The following is a 17,839-nucleotide window of genomic DNA, read 5'->3' on the forward strand; positions in this document are numbered from 1 at the left end:
TCTTTCTGCTTTGCCATAGGACTAAGCAATTGAGCAGCTAAGCTCCCCTCTGGCTGAAACCTCTGACACCAATGTGGAGCCTTTACCTCTTAAAGCTGTTTATCTCAGGCACTGTGTTGCCGTGATGAGAAGCTGACTGACCTTACTCGGTGATGTGCATTAAATAGGTGGTTTCAGGTGCTTAGCACAGGCATCAGATGTTGTAGCTACATTGTTAACAGGACATTCACATATTCCTTTATGATACTTTAACTTATGCAGTTAACTGCCACAAAATACAATATCCACCCTTTAGTAAAATCCTACTGACTTTCACAAAATTCAGTCTTCATGATGGAAGTTAAAAGTTAATGTAATAGTTGTTAGACCTTAAACAAGGGATTTCACTGAGCCTGCATTCTTGTTTGAAATAGTGATAATAGTCTATGGCCATCCCAGCCTGAACTAACCCCACCTTGTCTGAAACAGGGATAACTGGGTCACGTACTGGGGTCCATCCTGGTCCTGTGCTTTGCCCAATCAGTAAAGCACAGAGGAAGGTATGTTGGGCAAACAGAACAAGAACCACTCCAGGTGTCTCAGAACATGATGAAGGGTTCTAGAGGAAAGGGACAGTGAGACGCGGGATAAAAAACGTTGCTATACATGAACATGAGTAAGCGCAGGAACTATGGAATAACTTAGATATGAGGAAAATGGCCAAGGGAGGTCGTATGTGGCAAGGTGGATCTGCAAGACAGTGGGCCATCACAGAGACGTAGTTGGATTTGCTTTGCTTTTAAGAAAGCCCTGGCTCTCCTGAATAGAACAGGAACATGGTGGTAGGTGACTGCTTCCTGGGAAGGCTGGCACATGGTGGAGGCAGCAGCGGCTTCTGAGGATGCTTCAGTTTCTGCCAGGGAGGCTACCTAGTGGGTCACTGTCGTCCCAATTAGCATGAAGTGTGTCATCTCTGCAGAGTGCGGCCCTAAACTGCCTCCACAGTGAGAGGGAGTTATGCCTCTGGAATTTATGAGTGATGGAATGAAGCAGATATCCTGTAATCATCAAAAGATGGTACATGGCTCAGTGCCTAGTAGAAGCAAGGTCTTGGCAGCGTGGCTGAGGATTATTGGAACTCTTCCCTTGTTTGCATCAGCCCATGGGCTCTCGGACAAAGCTCACAGCACAAGGGAATAAATTAAAGCACACTCATTTCCTTGAAGCACAGTTCATACACATCATTAGTTTTAACCTTATTATCAATATAGAATGCGTTTTGCCCATTCCAAGTGAGGAGACAGGCTAAGGAAAACCACTCGTTTAAGGTCTGAAAACTATTGTATTAAGTTTTCAATATGATGAATGTAAATTTTATTTCATAAAATGTGGAGGACTAAAGGTGAAGACTAAATCCGTCCCATTGTGGCACTTAGCTCCAGCTGAAATGGAAATAATAAAATACTGAGAATGACAACAAGATGCGGGAGACTAAGAACTGTTAGGGACCGACCTCCTGCACTGTGAGTGATTCAACACCGTGAATCACTGGCTGACAAGTTGTGGAAGGAGGTACTGCTGTTGTTCTGTACAGGAAAGGAGTTGCCTGGACAGACGGACTGCCACTACCACAACCAGCAGAAACACAAAAAGGCCACGTGCAGAAATACTGATTAGCAGTTTATTTTAGTTGGGAACTGAGCATTAGCCTAGGGAAGGAGAGAGAGGAAATATAATTTTTAAATTTATATAAATTTTTTTTGCTACTGGCACAATTTCATAGACTGGAAGTGTCTTTGTTAGGGTTTTTATTGTTTTGACAAAGACACCATGACCAAAAAGCAAGTTGGGGAGGAAAGGGTTCATTTGGCTTACACTTCCACATTGTAGTCCATCATTGAAGGAAGCCAGGACAGGAACTCAAGCCGGGCAGGGACCTGGAGTTAGGAGCCGATGCAGAGGCCATGGAGGGGTGCTGTTTACTGGCTTGCTCAGTCTGCTTTCTTATAGAACCCAGGACCACCTTCCTGGGGTGACCCTACCCACCATGGGCTGGGCCCTCCTTCATCAATCACTAAGAAAATGCCCTTACAGGGCTGCCTGCAGGCTGATTTTTTTTTTAGATTTATTTATTATGTATTCAGTGTTCTGCCTACATATTTGCTTGCAGGTCAGAAGAGGTCACCAGATCTCATTATGGATGGTTGTGAGCCACCATGTGGTTGCTGGGAATTGAACTCAGGACCTCTGGAAGAGCAGCCAGTGTTCTTAATCACTGAGCCATCTCTCCAGCCCATGCAGGCTGATCTCATAGCGGCATTTTGGTTGCCTCCCTGCTGATGACTTGGCTTGTGCCAAGTTGGCACAAAATTAACAGTGTAGAGAGAGACACAGAAAAGAGGTTTATTTGACTCATCGTTCTGGAGGTACAGATCTAGGCACTGCACATGTGATGGCCTTCTTGCTAGCAGAGTTTAAACTCAGGACTGGACATTACATGGCAAGGTGCTACAAGTGTGTGTGTCTCTTTCTCCTGGTCTCTCTCACTTGCTAAAATCCTTCGTGACTTAATCGTGGCGGTTCTACCCTAGCGAGCCCTCTTTCCAACCCTATACAGCCATTTCTTGGCTGTATTTGCCAATTTCAGACTCTCTGCTATCATAGAAGATAATAAAGAACTTTGAAACCCCACTTCATTAATCTTGTTATTTTATGGTAAAAATTGTAGTCTATTTATACTTGCCCATAAAAATGCAGAGGAATTATTTAAGATTTATTTCCTTTCTTGCATAACTTGTTTCTTGGGATCAATAATTGCTTCATTTTATCTACCAGACTGGCTTTCTATGAATTCACCACCAGTTTCAGATGCTTAGCATGGCTTCTGTATGACCATCACTGCTTTCCCTTGCATGTTCAAATAGGTAACCTATTTCTCCACTCCATGACCCCTTGGAGATCCCTCTTTGAAACCTCTTCCTCTGGCTTTAATATGGATGACTCTGGGCATGCTATGATGGTCTGAGTATGAAATTCCCCCAAAGGTCCAGGTGCTAGAGGCTCCTTAGCCTCTGGAGAGGTGGCGGAACCTTTATGAGTTGGGGTCTTGTGGAAGGAAGGTAAGCAGTTTCCTCTACCATGTGCTCCCACCATAAAGTACTACCTCGCCACAGCCACAACGAAACAGAGCCAGATGACCGTGGACTGAAAACGCTAAAACTCAGGCCGTGTCTTTTTTGAATTTGACTTACCTTAGGTGTTAGTTACAGTGATGGGAAAGTAACTAACACACGGGCTTGTAATTTTTACTTCTGCTTTTATACATACCTCTATGTACTTGCTGTTTTTGGTGTTGTTTTGTTTTGTGGTGTTTGGGACTGATCCCAGAGCCTCAGGCACGCTTGAATGCTTTGCCGCTAAACTATAGCTAAAGCCCTATTTACTATTTTTTTTTTAAATGGATCTTGGAAAGGAGTAATGATAAACATGTGGCCAATCTATTATAAATAACCAGTAGCAAAAAAATAAAATTTCCAAGGAACAATGCTTCATCTACATTTATCTTCCCTTTTTAGATACCTGGTACCCCTTGCTGTGGCACCACTGCCCAGTGACTGTCCCTTGTTAGGTCTTTCTAAGTCTCACATCTGCGTTTATGGTGCAGCTGCTCCAAGGCTGCACTGCACTTGCCCATTCCTTTAATTGCAGTCTCGGCCTGGACTTCCCACTCCATCTCTGATCCAGACCTCTTCCACAAGCTTCTCAATAACTGAGGCTGGTAGCTCATGCTCCACTTTCCCCCAGGTCCTGTGCTTCTCCACTGTTGTGGGATGTGGATTTTCTCACTAGAGTCACAGAGCTGGTGTGGCCCAGCTCGTAACAGCTCATGCTAGCCACACTTGTGCACCTCCTTTCTCAGCCACTGGAGTACTGGGATTATGGGAAGTAGTCATTATACCTGGATGGGCCTTTTATTTTGATGAAAATGTTCTATCATTTAAATTTTAAATATAAAACACATTAAAACAATTAAAATGCCAGAATGATAACAAGTGTATACTACAAAGTTTCCAGAGCTATCTCTTTTCTTGTAGCCACCTGTAAGTTCTACTGAGATGTAACCAATGCTACTGTTTTCTTCATATTTTTGGTATTGTCCCCAAGACGGTATTCATATAGAAGTAAATGCATTTGTCATACATGCATGAGGCCGTGGGTCCCATTCCCAGCACAGCATAAAACTGGTGTGGCACCCGAGACATCTAATTCCAGCCTTTGGGAGGTAAAGGCAGGAGGACAGAAGTTCAAGGTCACCCTCAGCTACATAGTAAGTTCTAGGCTACCTAGGTTACACAAGACCCCATTGTAGCACGAATCTTATAAGGTCTTATTAATAAAAACAAACCCAGGAGCCAGGTATTGGGGTGAATGCTGGAAGATCAGAGAAGCAGAACAAGCCACAGCTTCCCTGCCTTGCCAATTCCTCAGCTGATCCTGTTTCCTCAGACTGGAAGCCTCTGAGTCCTCATACAGAATGAATCTCAGCTGAACTGTTTCTCAAAAGCCTAAAAGCTTAACCAGCCTCTAGTTCCTGTTCCTCACGCTTTATATACCTTTCTTCCTGCCTTTACTTCCTGGGATTAAAGGTGTGAGTCACCATACCTGGGTGTTTCCAGTGTGGCTTTGAACTCACAGAGATCTGGGTGGATCTCTGCCTCTGGAATGCTAGGATTAAAGGCATGTGCGCCACCATTTTCTGGCCTCTATGTCTATCTAGTGACTGTTCTGTTCTCTGACCCCAGATAAATTTATTAGGGTGCACGATATATTGGGGAACACAGTTATCACCACACCCCATCTCAAAGACAAAACAAAAACACATATGTATGTATCCTTCACAGGTTCTCATTTTCATTCTGAATTTGTCGACTCATACAGGCAGAACTGATCTTTCTTTTTTAAAGATTTATGTATTTTTATTTATGTCTATGTATGAGTGCTTGCATGTATGTCTGTGTACCACATGCGTGCAGTGCCTGCAAAGGCCACAAGGGAGCATCTCATCTCCTGGAACTGGCGTTACAAATGGTTGTGAGCCACCATGTGGGTGCTAGGAATCAAGCCCAGTCCTCTGCGAGAGCAGCTAGAGCAATTAACCATTGAGCCGTCTCTCCAGCCCCGAGGTAGAACTGATTTTCTTGGTTAGTACTTCAGATTCTGAACTTTTTTCCCAACTAAAACAAAACATTTCAACACTTTAAAAACAGAATAGGGTAGAAAGACCAACAACAATGAGAATATTACTCTTCAAAGTTTGGTGGCAAGTTTCATTCTAATTTGTCCCCCGATGAACATGTAGACTTGGAGGGAGGGGGCGCTGGTAACTGACAGAATTCAGAATCTTAGCACATGAATCTTTTCTCACTGTTTTCAGAATTCTAGTTTTCCACTCTTAGCCATTTCACAAACTTTTCCCTGAAGTGACAACCTAGAGATAAAAAGGCTCAAAGTTCCCAGAAACACACACACACACACACACACACACACACACACACACACACACACACACACACCATTTGGGTCGCAGAGCCAGGAATAGTATAGCACAAGCTTGTAGTTCCCGTACTCAGAGGTTGAGTGAGGCCTGAAGATCAGGTTCAGGCCAGCCTGGGCTACATGGAGAGTTCAAGGTCCGCTTGGGTTACATAAGTGACCCTGTCTTAAAAAAGACTCAGGTTGCTCAGCCTCTGAGCTGCAGCATACAACTGATTTATGAAGTATCGCTCACACATTCTGAAAGGAAACCTATGTAGTAAGCAAACGGTGTCTGTCCACAGTCTTCCTGTGACACTGTTTATGGGAATGTGGCTTCCTCACTCCAGCCATAAGGGTAGGCCATGCCACTAACATGGGGCCAAAGGCAGCACCACCTGAAGTAAGGGTAGTGAGCCTGTATAAATCACTGAATCTTTTCCCTAAGACCTTTTCATAGTAGAGCTGGAAGAACCAGCTATTCCTGCTGGGCAGGGCAACAGCTCCGAGCTGCCCATGGCCAAGTCCCCCATCCTGTGCATAAGCCAGTCCACCTGGAGTCTTTGATCTGCAAAATACATGGGAAGGTGAGAGAGATTCCTGTTCTTAAGCCTGACTCCCTCTCATTCCGATGCTGTTACCTGCACTGACCAACCTTTTGCCTGAGCACAAGAGCTTTCAGTCGACAACAAAATATACCTCATCTGTTTAGCTCCACTTCTATCTTCTGTGTGGCACGCTGGGTGTATCTAGAATGAAATTCATCTTTTCTCTTCTACGTGGTGTGTAGCAGACCAGCGCCGTACATCCTTTCTACTGCTTATCTACATCTTCGCAGGGCCATACCAGACATCCACAGCTGTCTCGAGACTTCTTTCTACCTGACTCCCATTCTCAGAGATTAAACATCCGTTTGGGTACTATTTCTTTTCTTTTTTTTAAATGTGTACGTGGGGTCATCTGATGGTGTGTGGAGGCTAGAGGTTGATGGTGGGTATCCTCATCGATCTCTTCTCCATCTTTTTCTCAGACAGGGTCTCTCACGGAACTTAAACCTCACTGACTGGATAGACAGGCTAGCCAACAGACTCTAAGGATCCTCAGCGTTTGCCTCTCTGATGCTGGGGTTACAAGTGCACCTTGTAATTACCACCATGCCTGGCTTTTTAAGCGGGTGCTGGGGATCCAAACTCAAGGTTTTCATGCTTTGCCAACTCCTCTGGGTGCTATTTCTCCTTTTAAGTAGCACTCATAACTGCTGTCCGCTGTTCCTCTGAAATCCCTCTCTGCTTTTGTCCTTCACATCCTGCATTGCAAAATCCAGTCTCCAAACTTCACCCTGCCCAGTGCCTATGTTTATAAGGTTCTGGGCCAGATGGCTGTTTGGAACAGTTATCAAAAGGTCGGCCAGTAACATATGAGAGAACATGAGAAGAACTAAAAAGTAATTATCTGTCTAGGTATTCCTCTCAGTTCTGTGTGAGACATGAAGAGCTACTCAGTTGCAAACAACCTGAGGTTAGAATAGAGAGCAGGCAGAGGCGCTGAAAGGGGCTGTATAAAACCTTGAGTAAACAGAACATGAGGAAGTAGCAGCTCTGAGTAATCCAAGGCCCCTGGGTGTGCTGACTGGGGGAGGAAAGTACTAGAACCAGGGATGGCAAAAGTTACTATAATGGCAGGAGACAAACACTTGGCTACTGAGGCAAAATACTACTAGATGATTATACTAATCATGCTAGGCCCTGGAACTGAGCTGCATGCTGTTCTGAGTAATGAGGTGAAACCTCATATTGTCCTGTTCTGAGCGGCTCCGGACATGAATCATCCTTTATCCCATCATGCGCACGGTCTGTGCTGTGGCTGTTAGTCACTCAGTGGCTCCGCAGAATGTCAGATCTCTACAGGATTGCGATCGGTGCCTGTGTATAGGTAACCTTTATTCTACTTACTCACGTTCAAAGTGTAAAAGTAGTGATGCTGGCGACTCAGATGAGCCCCAGAGAGGATGGAGAGAGCTTCTTTTAAGAGAAAATACAGTGAGACACTTGGAGGAGGGGGACAGAGGGTACTTATCTTTTTCTTTTCTTTTTGAATAGGGTCTCATTATGTAGCCCTGGCTGATCTGGAACTCTAGGGGTAGCCTCAAACACATAGCCAATAACTGAGGAGCACCCAACTGGATCAGGCCCTCTGGATAAGTGAGAAAGTTGATTGGCTTGATCTGTTTGGGAGGCATCCAGGCAGTGGGACTGGGTCCTGTCCTCAGTGCATGAGTTGGCTGTTTGGAAACTGGGGCTTATGCAGGGACACTTAGCTCAGCCTGGGAGGAGGGGACTGGACCTGCCTGAACTGAGTCTACCAGGTTGAACTCAATCCCCAGGGGAATCTTTGCCCTGGAGGAGGTGGGAATGGGGGGTGGGCTGGGGGGAAGGTGGGGAGGGGGCGGGAGGAGGGAGAATAAGGGAATCCGTGGCTGATATGTAAAATTAAATTAAATTATAAAATAAAATTTTTAAAAAAAGAAATAAAAAAAAGACAACTCCATGTGCCTTTGCCCCCCAAGTGCTGCGATCAAAGGCATGTGTCACCATGCTTGGCTGTGCACCTATCTTTATTATACTACACTGGTACAGCTCCATTGCATTACTAGTCATTGTTGTGAACCTCTTACCGTCTTTTATACATCAAACTTTACTGTAGGGGTGTGTGTGTGTGTGTGTGTGCGCGCGCGCGCGCGCGTGCGCGTGCAGGATTCAATACCACCTGTGGTATCACCTGATGTCCACTAGAGGTGTTGGAATGTATTCCCTACAGCTGAAGATTACTGTAGCCTATTGTGTAAAGCATGGGTAGAATTAATGTGTGTGTATGTATGTATATCCACTTATATTTGAGACAGGGAATTCACTGTATGCCCCAGGCTGACCTTAAACTAAACCCCTCCAGCTTCATCCTCCTAAGTACCACTGGGATTACAGCCAGGCCCCATTTTCTGTGACTCTAGTACACTGGTTCCTGTGATTTCAATGCTCTCATGAGATTCTGATTAGCTGTGACCTCCAACACAAATACCATACATTCTGGTTATATAAATTAGTTCAAACACAGGATGCCTTTTTCTGTTCATGTGCACACACAGTTTTTATTCCAACTGGAACAATTTTTCTCATCTAAACAAGTACTGCATTTTCACGTGGTTACCACTTCCTTTGTATAGCCTGAGCTCAGGCTTCCATTGGCAGCTTTCTACAACCCAACAGGTTAGATATTCTTCCTTTGCTCCAAACAAACCTTACGCTACTTACATTGTCTTGACAACAAGACCATGAGCTCACTCTGAGAGTCCAGATGCTGTTCTGTTTACCTCTGTCTCCTCGGTAGCTGGCACAGTCCCGAGCAGAGCATTTCGTATGTCACTGCTTTTGTTAGAGCTCTGCTGCTAGGCTCTCCAAATGACTGAGAGTTTAGCAGCTTCCCATCCTTCCCCAACTTTGAGAAGATCTCCTTGCAATGTGCAGTATGTGAAGTGTGCCAGGGCAATGTAACAATTGTATGGGTTTTTAAATGAGATTTCCTCCACTCAGAATGCCCTTTTTCATCTTCTTCACCAACCTCTTTCAAGAATGGAAGGAGGAGCTAAAAGTGAACAGGCATTTACTGGTGCAGGAAGAAAGGATGATGGCTAGGACTAAGCAGCACTGATTGGAAAGTGATGAATTCTGGAGATAGACTAGGGAAGGTGGGACATGAGGGATGGAGGCAAACCGAGAGCGATTTTTTTCCTTTCTGATCTGACCAATTGAATGGTGTTTGTATTCAATCCTCTGGGAAAAAAGCAAGGTAACAGGTAAGCTAATTATTCACATACCAATAAAATTATAGTCTCTTAGCCTAAATTGAATTGATATGCATTCACATTTTTTATTTTTTTAGTGGTGGCATTATGGGGGACACTTATGATTATTACTAATCATTGTAGGGATACCACTCGGTCTTACCATTCATGCCCAGAACTTTTTATGTTGTCCCTTACTGAAATGAGTAATTCTCCATTCCTTTTCTTCCAGATCATTGCATTCACCATTCTACCTTCTGTCCCTGTGAACTTAGCTGCTGTGTGTTTTCCATGCAAGGAGAATCACAGTATCTGTCGCTTAGTGTCTTGTTTCACTTAGCGTTATGCCTTTGGAATTCATGTATGATGCAGCATATGTCAGATTTTCTTCTGTTTTTAAGATGTTTTTCTGTCAGCCCCACAGATACCTGTTTAAGTCAGCTTTTTGGAATGATTCTCAGAAGTAGAATGCTCAATGATACTGTAATTCCATTTTCTTTTTCAGAGGCCACACTAAACCCTGTTACCTGTACATAAAGGCTCCACTTTCCCCACACCTCAGGAGCTGTTCTCTTCTTATTTTTAGAAAACAACAGCTATCCAAATGGGCAGGAAGCAGGACCTATGGTTTTGATCTGTATTGATTAGTAATACTAACCATCTTTTCACTTAGGTATCTTCTTTGGAGAAATTGTCCATTTGTGAATTGGGTCATTGGCTTTGGCTTTTAATTGTTCAGTTTATAGTTATTTTGTAGTGTGGAACACTTAATTCCATGAACAAGAACAAATGTGTTAAGGTAGCATAAAAATGCTAGGGTCTGAGAAAAGGGGCAGAAGGTGAAAACGCTAAAGAACACTTTTTATAAATTGAAATCTTACCTTAAAGGGAGAGTAAGGAAAACATACACTTAGAATTCTGAGCTTATTTTAGTATTACAACTTGGACCCTATCTGGGTCAATTCAGCATTGCTGAACTACACTGTACTGTACAAGATTTTCTATGGAGATATGAAGTCTACACATCCAGAGTAGAAACGAATGACAGACAAAAGCAGTGCTCTTAGGAGTCCTTGCTTAGCGAGCAGAGTTTAATGGGGTCATTTACAGTAAGCGGGAACAGGCTTACTGCGAGGCTCATGGGTGATTCAAAGGCAGCTGCTTTATTGAAAAGCCCACTCCAGCAGGTGTGTTGACTCATGAAGGGTTCGTTCCTGGTGCTCCCCTGACTCATGAAGGGTTCGTTCCTGGTGCTCCCCTGAATCACTTGTAGGGAGCTCAAGAGGTGAGAAAGTTTCTTCTCCCTAGCAATTATTACTCCTTAGGTAAACTTGGGGAGGGACTTGGTGAATTAAAGTTTCAGGAACTTTCTGAGACTTATGAGTTATTTACTTCCTGAGCCCTGTAAATTTAATTTACTTCCTGAGTCTTTCCTCTTTCCAGTATTAAATGTTTCAATTTGAAGGAAATTACTACACAGCACCACTAATCTAGCCATTACTTAAGAATGTAATTTATATTTTTAAAAGGCATACCTTACATTCTTCTAATTAAAAGAAAATACTTTTTGTATATAATTCATATATAAACTGATGACTATTTCTGTACTACAATCTAAACTTGCAAAGCATATTGGTTGTATTAATGGATTACAAAAATAATTATTTAGGAGCTGGTGAGATGGCTCAGCAGGTCAGAGTACTGGCTATTCTTGCAGAGAAACAAGGTTTGATTCCCAGCACCCACATGGTGACTAACCACATCTGGAACTCCAGTTCCAGGGGCTCCAATGCCCTCTTCTGGTCTTCGTGCACATTGCTTGCATGTAACACACAGATACCCATGCAGGCAAAATACTCATACACATAAAATGAAAATTAATCTTTAAAAATAATTATTATGAATCACATAGTATTTGAAGTTGGTATATTTAATATTTCTCTTATAAAGAAAATATTTCATTGGGGTGGCTTGCTTACAGTTTTAGAGGTTCACTCCATTATCATCATGTTGGGGAGCATCAATGATAAACATGAATCATTTATGGGATACCATTATAAGAAAACAAATATAACATAGAGCTATAGACTCAATACTTAAATGATAAAATTGATAGAAAGAGGAAATAAACTTGCTATGTAAAAGGTATAGAAGGGTTGGAGAAAAGGAAGGAGTATGCAGACAAGACATCTGTGCTGTTGACTGAAGTAGCTAAAGAAAACAGTTATTACCACAAATGCTAGTACAGAACCAAACTCTAAAGGAGTAAATGGTTTGAATTGTGCAAGTTTTGTTAGTCTTTTTTTTTTTTTTTTTTTTGGTTTTTTTGAGACAGGGTTTCTCTGTGTAGCTTTGCGCCTTTTCCTGGAACTCACTTGGTAGCCCAGGCTGGCCTCGAACTCACAGAGATACGCCTGGCTCTGCCTCCCGAGTGCTGGGATTAAAGGCGTGCGCCACCACCGCCCGGCCAAGTTTTGTTATTCTTAAGTAACCATTTCACTTAATCCATAGGAAATTGACAAAGTGTTAGATTCTGAACTTTTGGTAAAATGTTCCAAGGCCCAGGTTAGATCAATAGCCTGTCCTACATATGCAATGTAATTTACATATTTTAGAAAAGTATCCAGGGTTATTCTCAAAGTCCCACATTCGATATTCTCTATAAATAATCTATAGCTAAAAGAACATACCATGCTCTAAAAGCAAAACAAGATAGAGCTTCATTCATTGGAAACTAAAGTACAGCTCTCCATTTCTTGTCAGGATCTGTGGTGTAAACTGTAGAAAGAAAACCAGAAAGTAAAAACAAAAGCTAAGTATATCCACTGGATTTTAAATTATTTTGTAATTAGAAAAAGTGCACATTCCTTAAATGAATTTTGTTGATGACTATAATGTGAGTTTCTTCTTGTATGTAAACATATGACTAAGGCTTTTACAATTATTAATCTACCATCAGGAAATAATTATAGAACACTTTACTATCTCTGACGTCACTATTTTCACTAGCACGTGAGAACTGTGCCTGTTTTCAAGTGTACCACACTTCCTGATCTTGGCGTCTAGAAGAGGCCATCCTCCTGATGCACAACTTGGAGTGTCTATGGCAGGATTCGAGCCCTACTGCTTGTGTTTATCTCTCTCTAATGAATGTGATATTTAAGGGAGAACTCAGATAGCTGTTCTAACTCAAAAGAAACCCATGCACCTGCAAACATGTTTAAATGCTAGTAGTAAAGGCAATAAAATTCAGAAATACATACATATTTTTCCTTCTTTCTCTAGTTTTTTCAAATGAAGCAGGAGATTATGCTCTGCCATCTTATGTAAATTCTCTGGAACATTCTGAAAGGAAAACAGGGATGAAAGGGAGTCTCATTTCTGAAGAACACTGAGTTGTCTGGAATCTTTAAAACAACACACACACACACCAGAAAAAGGAGAGTTTAACCTGAGTACACTTTAGTGTGAACAGGTCAGGATGAGGCTCGGCTGACAGCTTTCCTGCCACACACAAACCAGGCCCCATTCCCGGCATCACATAGACTGGGGGAGTGGCGCACATGTATTCTCAGCACTCCGAGGGGGAGGCAGGACAGTCAGATGTTCAAGGTCATACTTGGCTACATTGTGAGTTTGAAGCCGGCCTGCCATATATGAGATTCTGCCTCAAAAAAAAAAAAACAACCCCAAAAAACCCAAAAATCAAATAAAAAAATATAACACCAACCCAAACCATTTTTACCTTGCAAATGGTCTTGCTTTAGAATACTATTCTTTTCTATTTCTACAGATAAACTAGAACAAATGCCATAAAAACAATAGCCGTGTCTTATTTTGTTCACTCCTGAATTCCTAGTGTTTAGCATGCTGACACACAGTAGAAACTCATTAATATTTATAAATGAAGGAATGAATAAATATAAATATTATTCTTAGTTTTCAAGTAGTTTTGAATCTGCTTTATGCTTTCTTAGGTATTATGATAATATCTTTGTACCTTATGACTCACAGTTTTCTTTTACTCTTGTTAAAATAATGATGTAATATTGATATGCATTCTGAATAAAGAGAAATTTTATTTTATTCTTTAAATAAGGATTATAATTATGAAGTCAATTTTTTTGACTAAATTCACTATCTCTGTCCTAGTTAGCTTTAACTGTTATCCTGACACAGCCCACAGACATCTGAAAGGAAAGTCTCGTTGAGGACCTGCCTAGATCAGACGGTCCATAGGCATGTCTGTGGGGGGCTTGATTATCAGTTGACCTAGAAGGGTCCAGCCTACTGTGGGCAGTACCATTCCTAGATGGGTGGGGCCTGGTTATATGAAATAAGAAATTAGCTAAAGCAGTTCCTCCATGGTTCCCACCATGAGTTCTTGCCCTGACTTGCCTGGATGATGAACTGTGACCTGCAGGTATACATCAATAAATCCTCTCCAAAGCTGCTTTTGGTCAGAGTGATTTATCACAGCAATGGAACGAAACCAGAATGCTCTGTTTCTCAGCTCCCTGGAAATATTTTGCCTAGATTATCAAATTATCTCAGTCAGAATTCACTGGATTTGACTGTCTCCCTCATTGTACATGAAGTTAACTGGCTTGTTTCTCTTTTTTGAAGACTGCTTTTTCTGCATTTATCCCACTTCATTTAGCATTCACAGTCTTCTTGCATATTCTCCCCTAGACTTACCTTAAACATTGATGTTTACAAAGGGCTGTTGAGAGAGTTCAACCTGGCCACTCACTGTCTGCAAGGCTGGCCTCAAACTCACGAAGCCTCCTGAGTTCTGGGATTATAGGTGTGGGACGCCATACTAGTTTCCCTTTTCATTTCACTCAGTTAACACACACAGAAATACTAAGCACTGGTGACTACCAAATCTGAATTTTCAACTCCAATTCTCTTTAAGCACCAGAACCATATACTGACTCTTCACCAGTGTGATTTTCTAGATCTCATCGTGTACATTACCCACCTACGATCTGAAAGCGATCATTCCCAGATGTCACTGGGTAACCTCTGACACTTCCAGCTGGCAGTGGAGTCTTCTTATGATTTGATCACATCTACTCTTCCTACCTCATTTTCTGGTTCTCTTCCTGTCCATCCACAGGCGCAGTCTGTGCTCCTGCGACAGGTCTTCTTGGTGGGTTTCCCAACACATCGGTTTATCATTATCCCCAGTGTCTGAACCTGCCCTCACTATCTAGAATGACTTCTTTTCTCGTCTACTCTGGCCTAGAAAATGCTTACTCCTTCTTTAGACAAAACTCATTACTCTGCATCTTCACTAGGTAAAACTGATTTCAATTTTTGTGTCTTAATATGTGGTGTATAGAACCTCAAGTTTTGTGTGAAAAAAATGCTCCAACATATGAAGCCTTTGAAGTATTAGAGTATTTTGGATTAAGGATGCTCAACTTATATAAAACATAGTGCAGTGTCTAATGTGTTTAGTGTGCTCAGTGGAGGCAACTGTTATGACAGAGCCATACCTGTTGAAATAGGCCTGTCTTCAGTGATCCTTAGATCCTTGAAGGCAAGGGTCCACAGTTATGTATGTACTTCTGCACCTACTCTAGCGTGTGGCAAATCAAATACATAATACATGCTGCATGACTAAATCACTTTAGGTTATCTCATGCCATTTTAAATGCATTAGGTGCTTCACACACTTGCATGGTGAGTATGCCTCTGTGTATACACAAAATATATTCCTGAATGAAGAATCAATGTTTATTCAGGCATGAGCAATTACTTGATGATTCATCTGTGACACGGTCTGAGAGTTTTGCTGAGTATACTTAGATTAGGGTGAGGGGGGGCCCTCAATGTACTAATATATAGTTTAGAGTGGCTACACACTGGATTAGAGAGATAATGAGCTCTTTCACACAGTTTCAATGCCCCTTTTCCACTGTGTGTGTGCATGAGTGCGTGTGCACACGTGTACACACTGAAGCTAATGTTGACACTATGTGCATGAGTGCGTGTGCACATGTGTACATACTGAAGCTAATGTTGACACTGTGTGTGCATGAGTGCGCGTGCACACGTGTACACACTGAAGTTAATGTTGACACTGTGTGCATGAGTGTGCGTGCACACGTGTACACACTGAAGCTAATGTTGACACTGCATGTGTGCATGAGTGCGTGTGCACACGTGTATATACTGAAGCTAATGTTGACACTGGGTGCTTTCCTTGATTGCTCTCCGCCTTATTTTCTCAAAAAGGGGTCTGTCTCTCACTGAACTTGGAGCTGATTCAGCTAGACAGGCTGAGCAACAAGCTCCAGGCATCCTCCTGTCTCTGCCTCCCTAGCACCGGAATTACAGGAACACTTTAGCTGTTGGGGACTGAATTCAGTCTCCGTACTTGCACAGTAAGACTCTAGTGCCTGACCTATCTCTCAGTCCCACAACAAAATACTTGTATTAATTTTTCCAATGACTTTTTCCTGATAGTGCTGGGAATCCTAACCCAGGGCTTGAATATGCTAGGCTAACACTCTACTCTTGAATTACATCCCCAGTCAAAGGTATTTCATTTGTTCATCATTCTCTTTTGAAATGAGGCACACCGAATATGATTTAACAGTTTGACATATGCCTATGGTATGTTTAAGGCCCTTTACTAATTGCTACTATCTCCAGGTTACCTTTATAAACTCAACATACCCCAGGCTAGCCTTAAACTTGTAATCCCCGTCTCTGCTTCCTGAGTACTGAGACTACATGTGTGTACCACTGTGTGAACCATAACGGACTTTTAAAACTTAGGCAATCTGCCAAATCCTGTACACTGAGTCACTAAGCTACTCTACCTGCACAGCAGATATTAAACTTGTTAAAACACTGAGTAACATTAACTGATTACCACACAGTGCTCCAGGGATGTACCCAGAGGCCACATACTGAGGTGTGGTGTTCTTCCCTATAGAAAGTATTCTGTTCATGTTTTTTGATGCATATTTTTCCATTGTTACACTACAATTTCTCACGGCTATTATCCTAAGTTTTTTTTTGTTTTTGTTTTTTTGCTTAGAAGATCACTCTGTGTCATTTACTGAAGGCCTGGACACCAGATAACCAAGATGGCTGGAATAGTATCTGTCATTATTAAAGTACCCAGAGCAGTTTCTCCTGCTGAGTCAAGTAAGTACGGTTTAATGATGGCTCAGGATGGTCATTTTTGTTCTCTATGGACATTTTTCTTTCTTAAACTACTGGTCTCAAGTCAAGACAATTAGCATTACTTACATAATCAAAGGACTTGTGTTCACCTGGGATATATTATGTTTACCATATAGCTTACTGAATAATACCCTAGTGAACAGTAGCCATGTACAGATAAGATGAAAGAAAGTCACCTGGTAAATAATTTTCCTAAGTTCAGTCAGTGTAAATGATTTTTCAAAGTTGTCATGGATAAATCTAAGAATTTGTGATTCTCGGCTATTTCTGTGAGAAATATATTCCAGAATTTTAGCTTCAGCATTACGGATTACTGGGCCATGACCTGCATTAAAAGAATTATACAAATTACTACAACCAAATAAAAAACACTAAGTACAAAGCTAATTCACTCTATTTAAGAATAATTCATATACTGTACTGAAAAGCATATGAGTACATTCCAAGCAAATAGCCATTGCTTGGAAAGCTACACCACGCATAAGATTTAAAGACTGTGTGCACAGGACCTTCCGAAGTGGGCCTGTCAACATTCCGTGATGGGAGGAGGTCTCAGGAGACTCTCCACCTCTCCTAACAGTTGCTAGAGAGGAAGAGACATGTTCCTATTCAGTAGTGTAGCCGCTGGTAACCCTCCAGTGCCCTTCCTGCAGAATCTGTCACCCAAGCTCCTGTAAACAACCCCAGTTAAACTCATTGATCACCAAGAAAATGAAAACAGAGGGGGAGGGTTTGGGAAGAGAAAGGGGTCAGTGGGAATAATGGGAGGGGGACGAGAAATGTATTGGAGGGAAATATAGTCAAAGAATATTTTTAAAGATGTATTCTATTATTTGTGGGTATGTGTATGTCTGTGGGGGGATGTGAATAAGTATATGGATGCTGGTGGAGTCACTGGCTCCCCTGGAGCTGGTGTTTCAAGCCCTTGTGAGCCACCCAACATGGGAACCGAACTACCATCTGAAAGAGCAGCAAACACTCTTAACCACTGAGCCCTCTCTTCAGCCCCTCGAATACATTATATAAACCTATGAAAAGGTCATAATGAAACTGATTATTATGTATAATTAATATATATTAATAAAAAAGCACTACATTATAGATAGCTTGGGGAAAAATAAAGCTTTGATGGCAATAAAAAAATTGTGCATAATACCAAAAACCTTTAGAGAATTATATCAAGTAAAACTATATAATATTATGTACCTTAAAATATAAGATCTATTTTAGCAGTAATATATGCACTAAAACAGTGACCACAATAATGGTAGGTAATATGCAGTG

General features: G+C 41.9%; 1 protein-coding gene and 1 long non-coding RNA gene across 2 annotated transcripts in view; one reads left to right on the forward strand and one right to left on the reverse strand.

Annotated features, from left to right (window-relative positions):
- Nucleotides 1–17,839, forward strand: part of LOC128097914 (uncharacterized) — a 48,070-nt gene that overhangs the window by 25,088 nt on the left and 5,143 nt on the right. Inside the window, exon 5 of the long non-coding RNA XR_008214019.1 lies at nucleotides 16,407–16,516. This is a non-coding gene — a long non-coding RNA (uncharacterized LOC128097914). The remainder of the gene's footprint in view (nucleotides 1–16,406; nucleotides 16,517–17,839) is intronic.
- Lactb2 (lactamase beta 2) overlaps nucleotides 11,259–17,839 on the reverse strand; it is a 34,910-nt gene continuing 28,329 nt past the window's right edge. The window contains exons 5-7 of the mRNA XM_052718786.1: nucleotides 16,732–16,880; nucleotides 12,613–12,694; nucleotides 11,259–12,127 (exon numbers count right to left, since the gene is read on the reverse strand). Of these exons, the coding sequence (XP_052574746.1) occupies nucleotides 12,084–12,127; nucleotides 12,613–12,694; nucleotides 16,732–16,880 (275 nt within the window). The 3' untranslated portion in view covers nucleotides 11,259–12,083. The remainder of the gene's footprint in view (nucleotides 12,128–12,612; nucleotides 12,695–16,731; nucleotides 16,881–17,839) is intronic.

The sequence above is a fragment of the Peromyscus californicus genome, unplaced genomic scaffold, assembly GCF_007827085.1.
Source record: "Peromyscus californicus insignis strain IS unplaced genomic scaffold, ASM782708v3 Scaffold_5__1_contigs__length_169319896, whole genome shotgun sequence".
Taxonomy (NCBI): domain Eukaryota; kingdom Metazoa; phylum Chordata; class Mammalia; order Rodentia; family Cricetidae; genus Peromyscus; species Peromyscus californicus.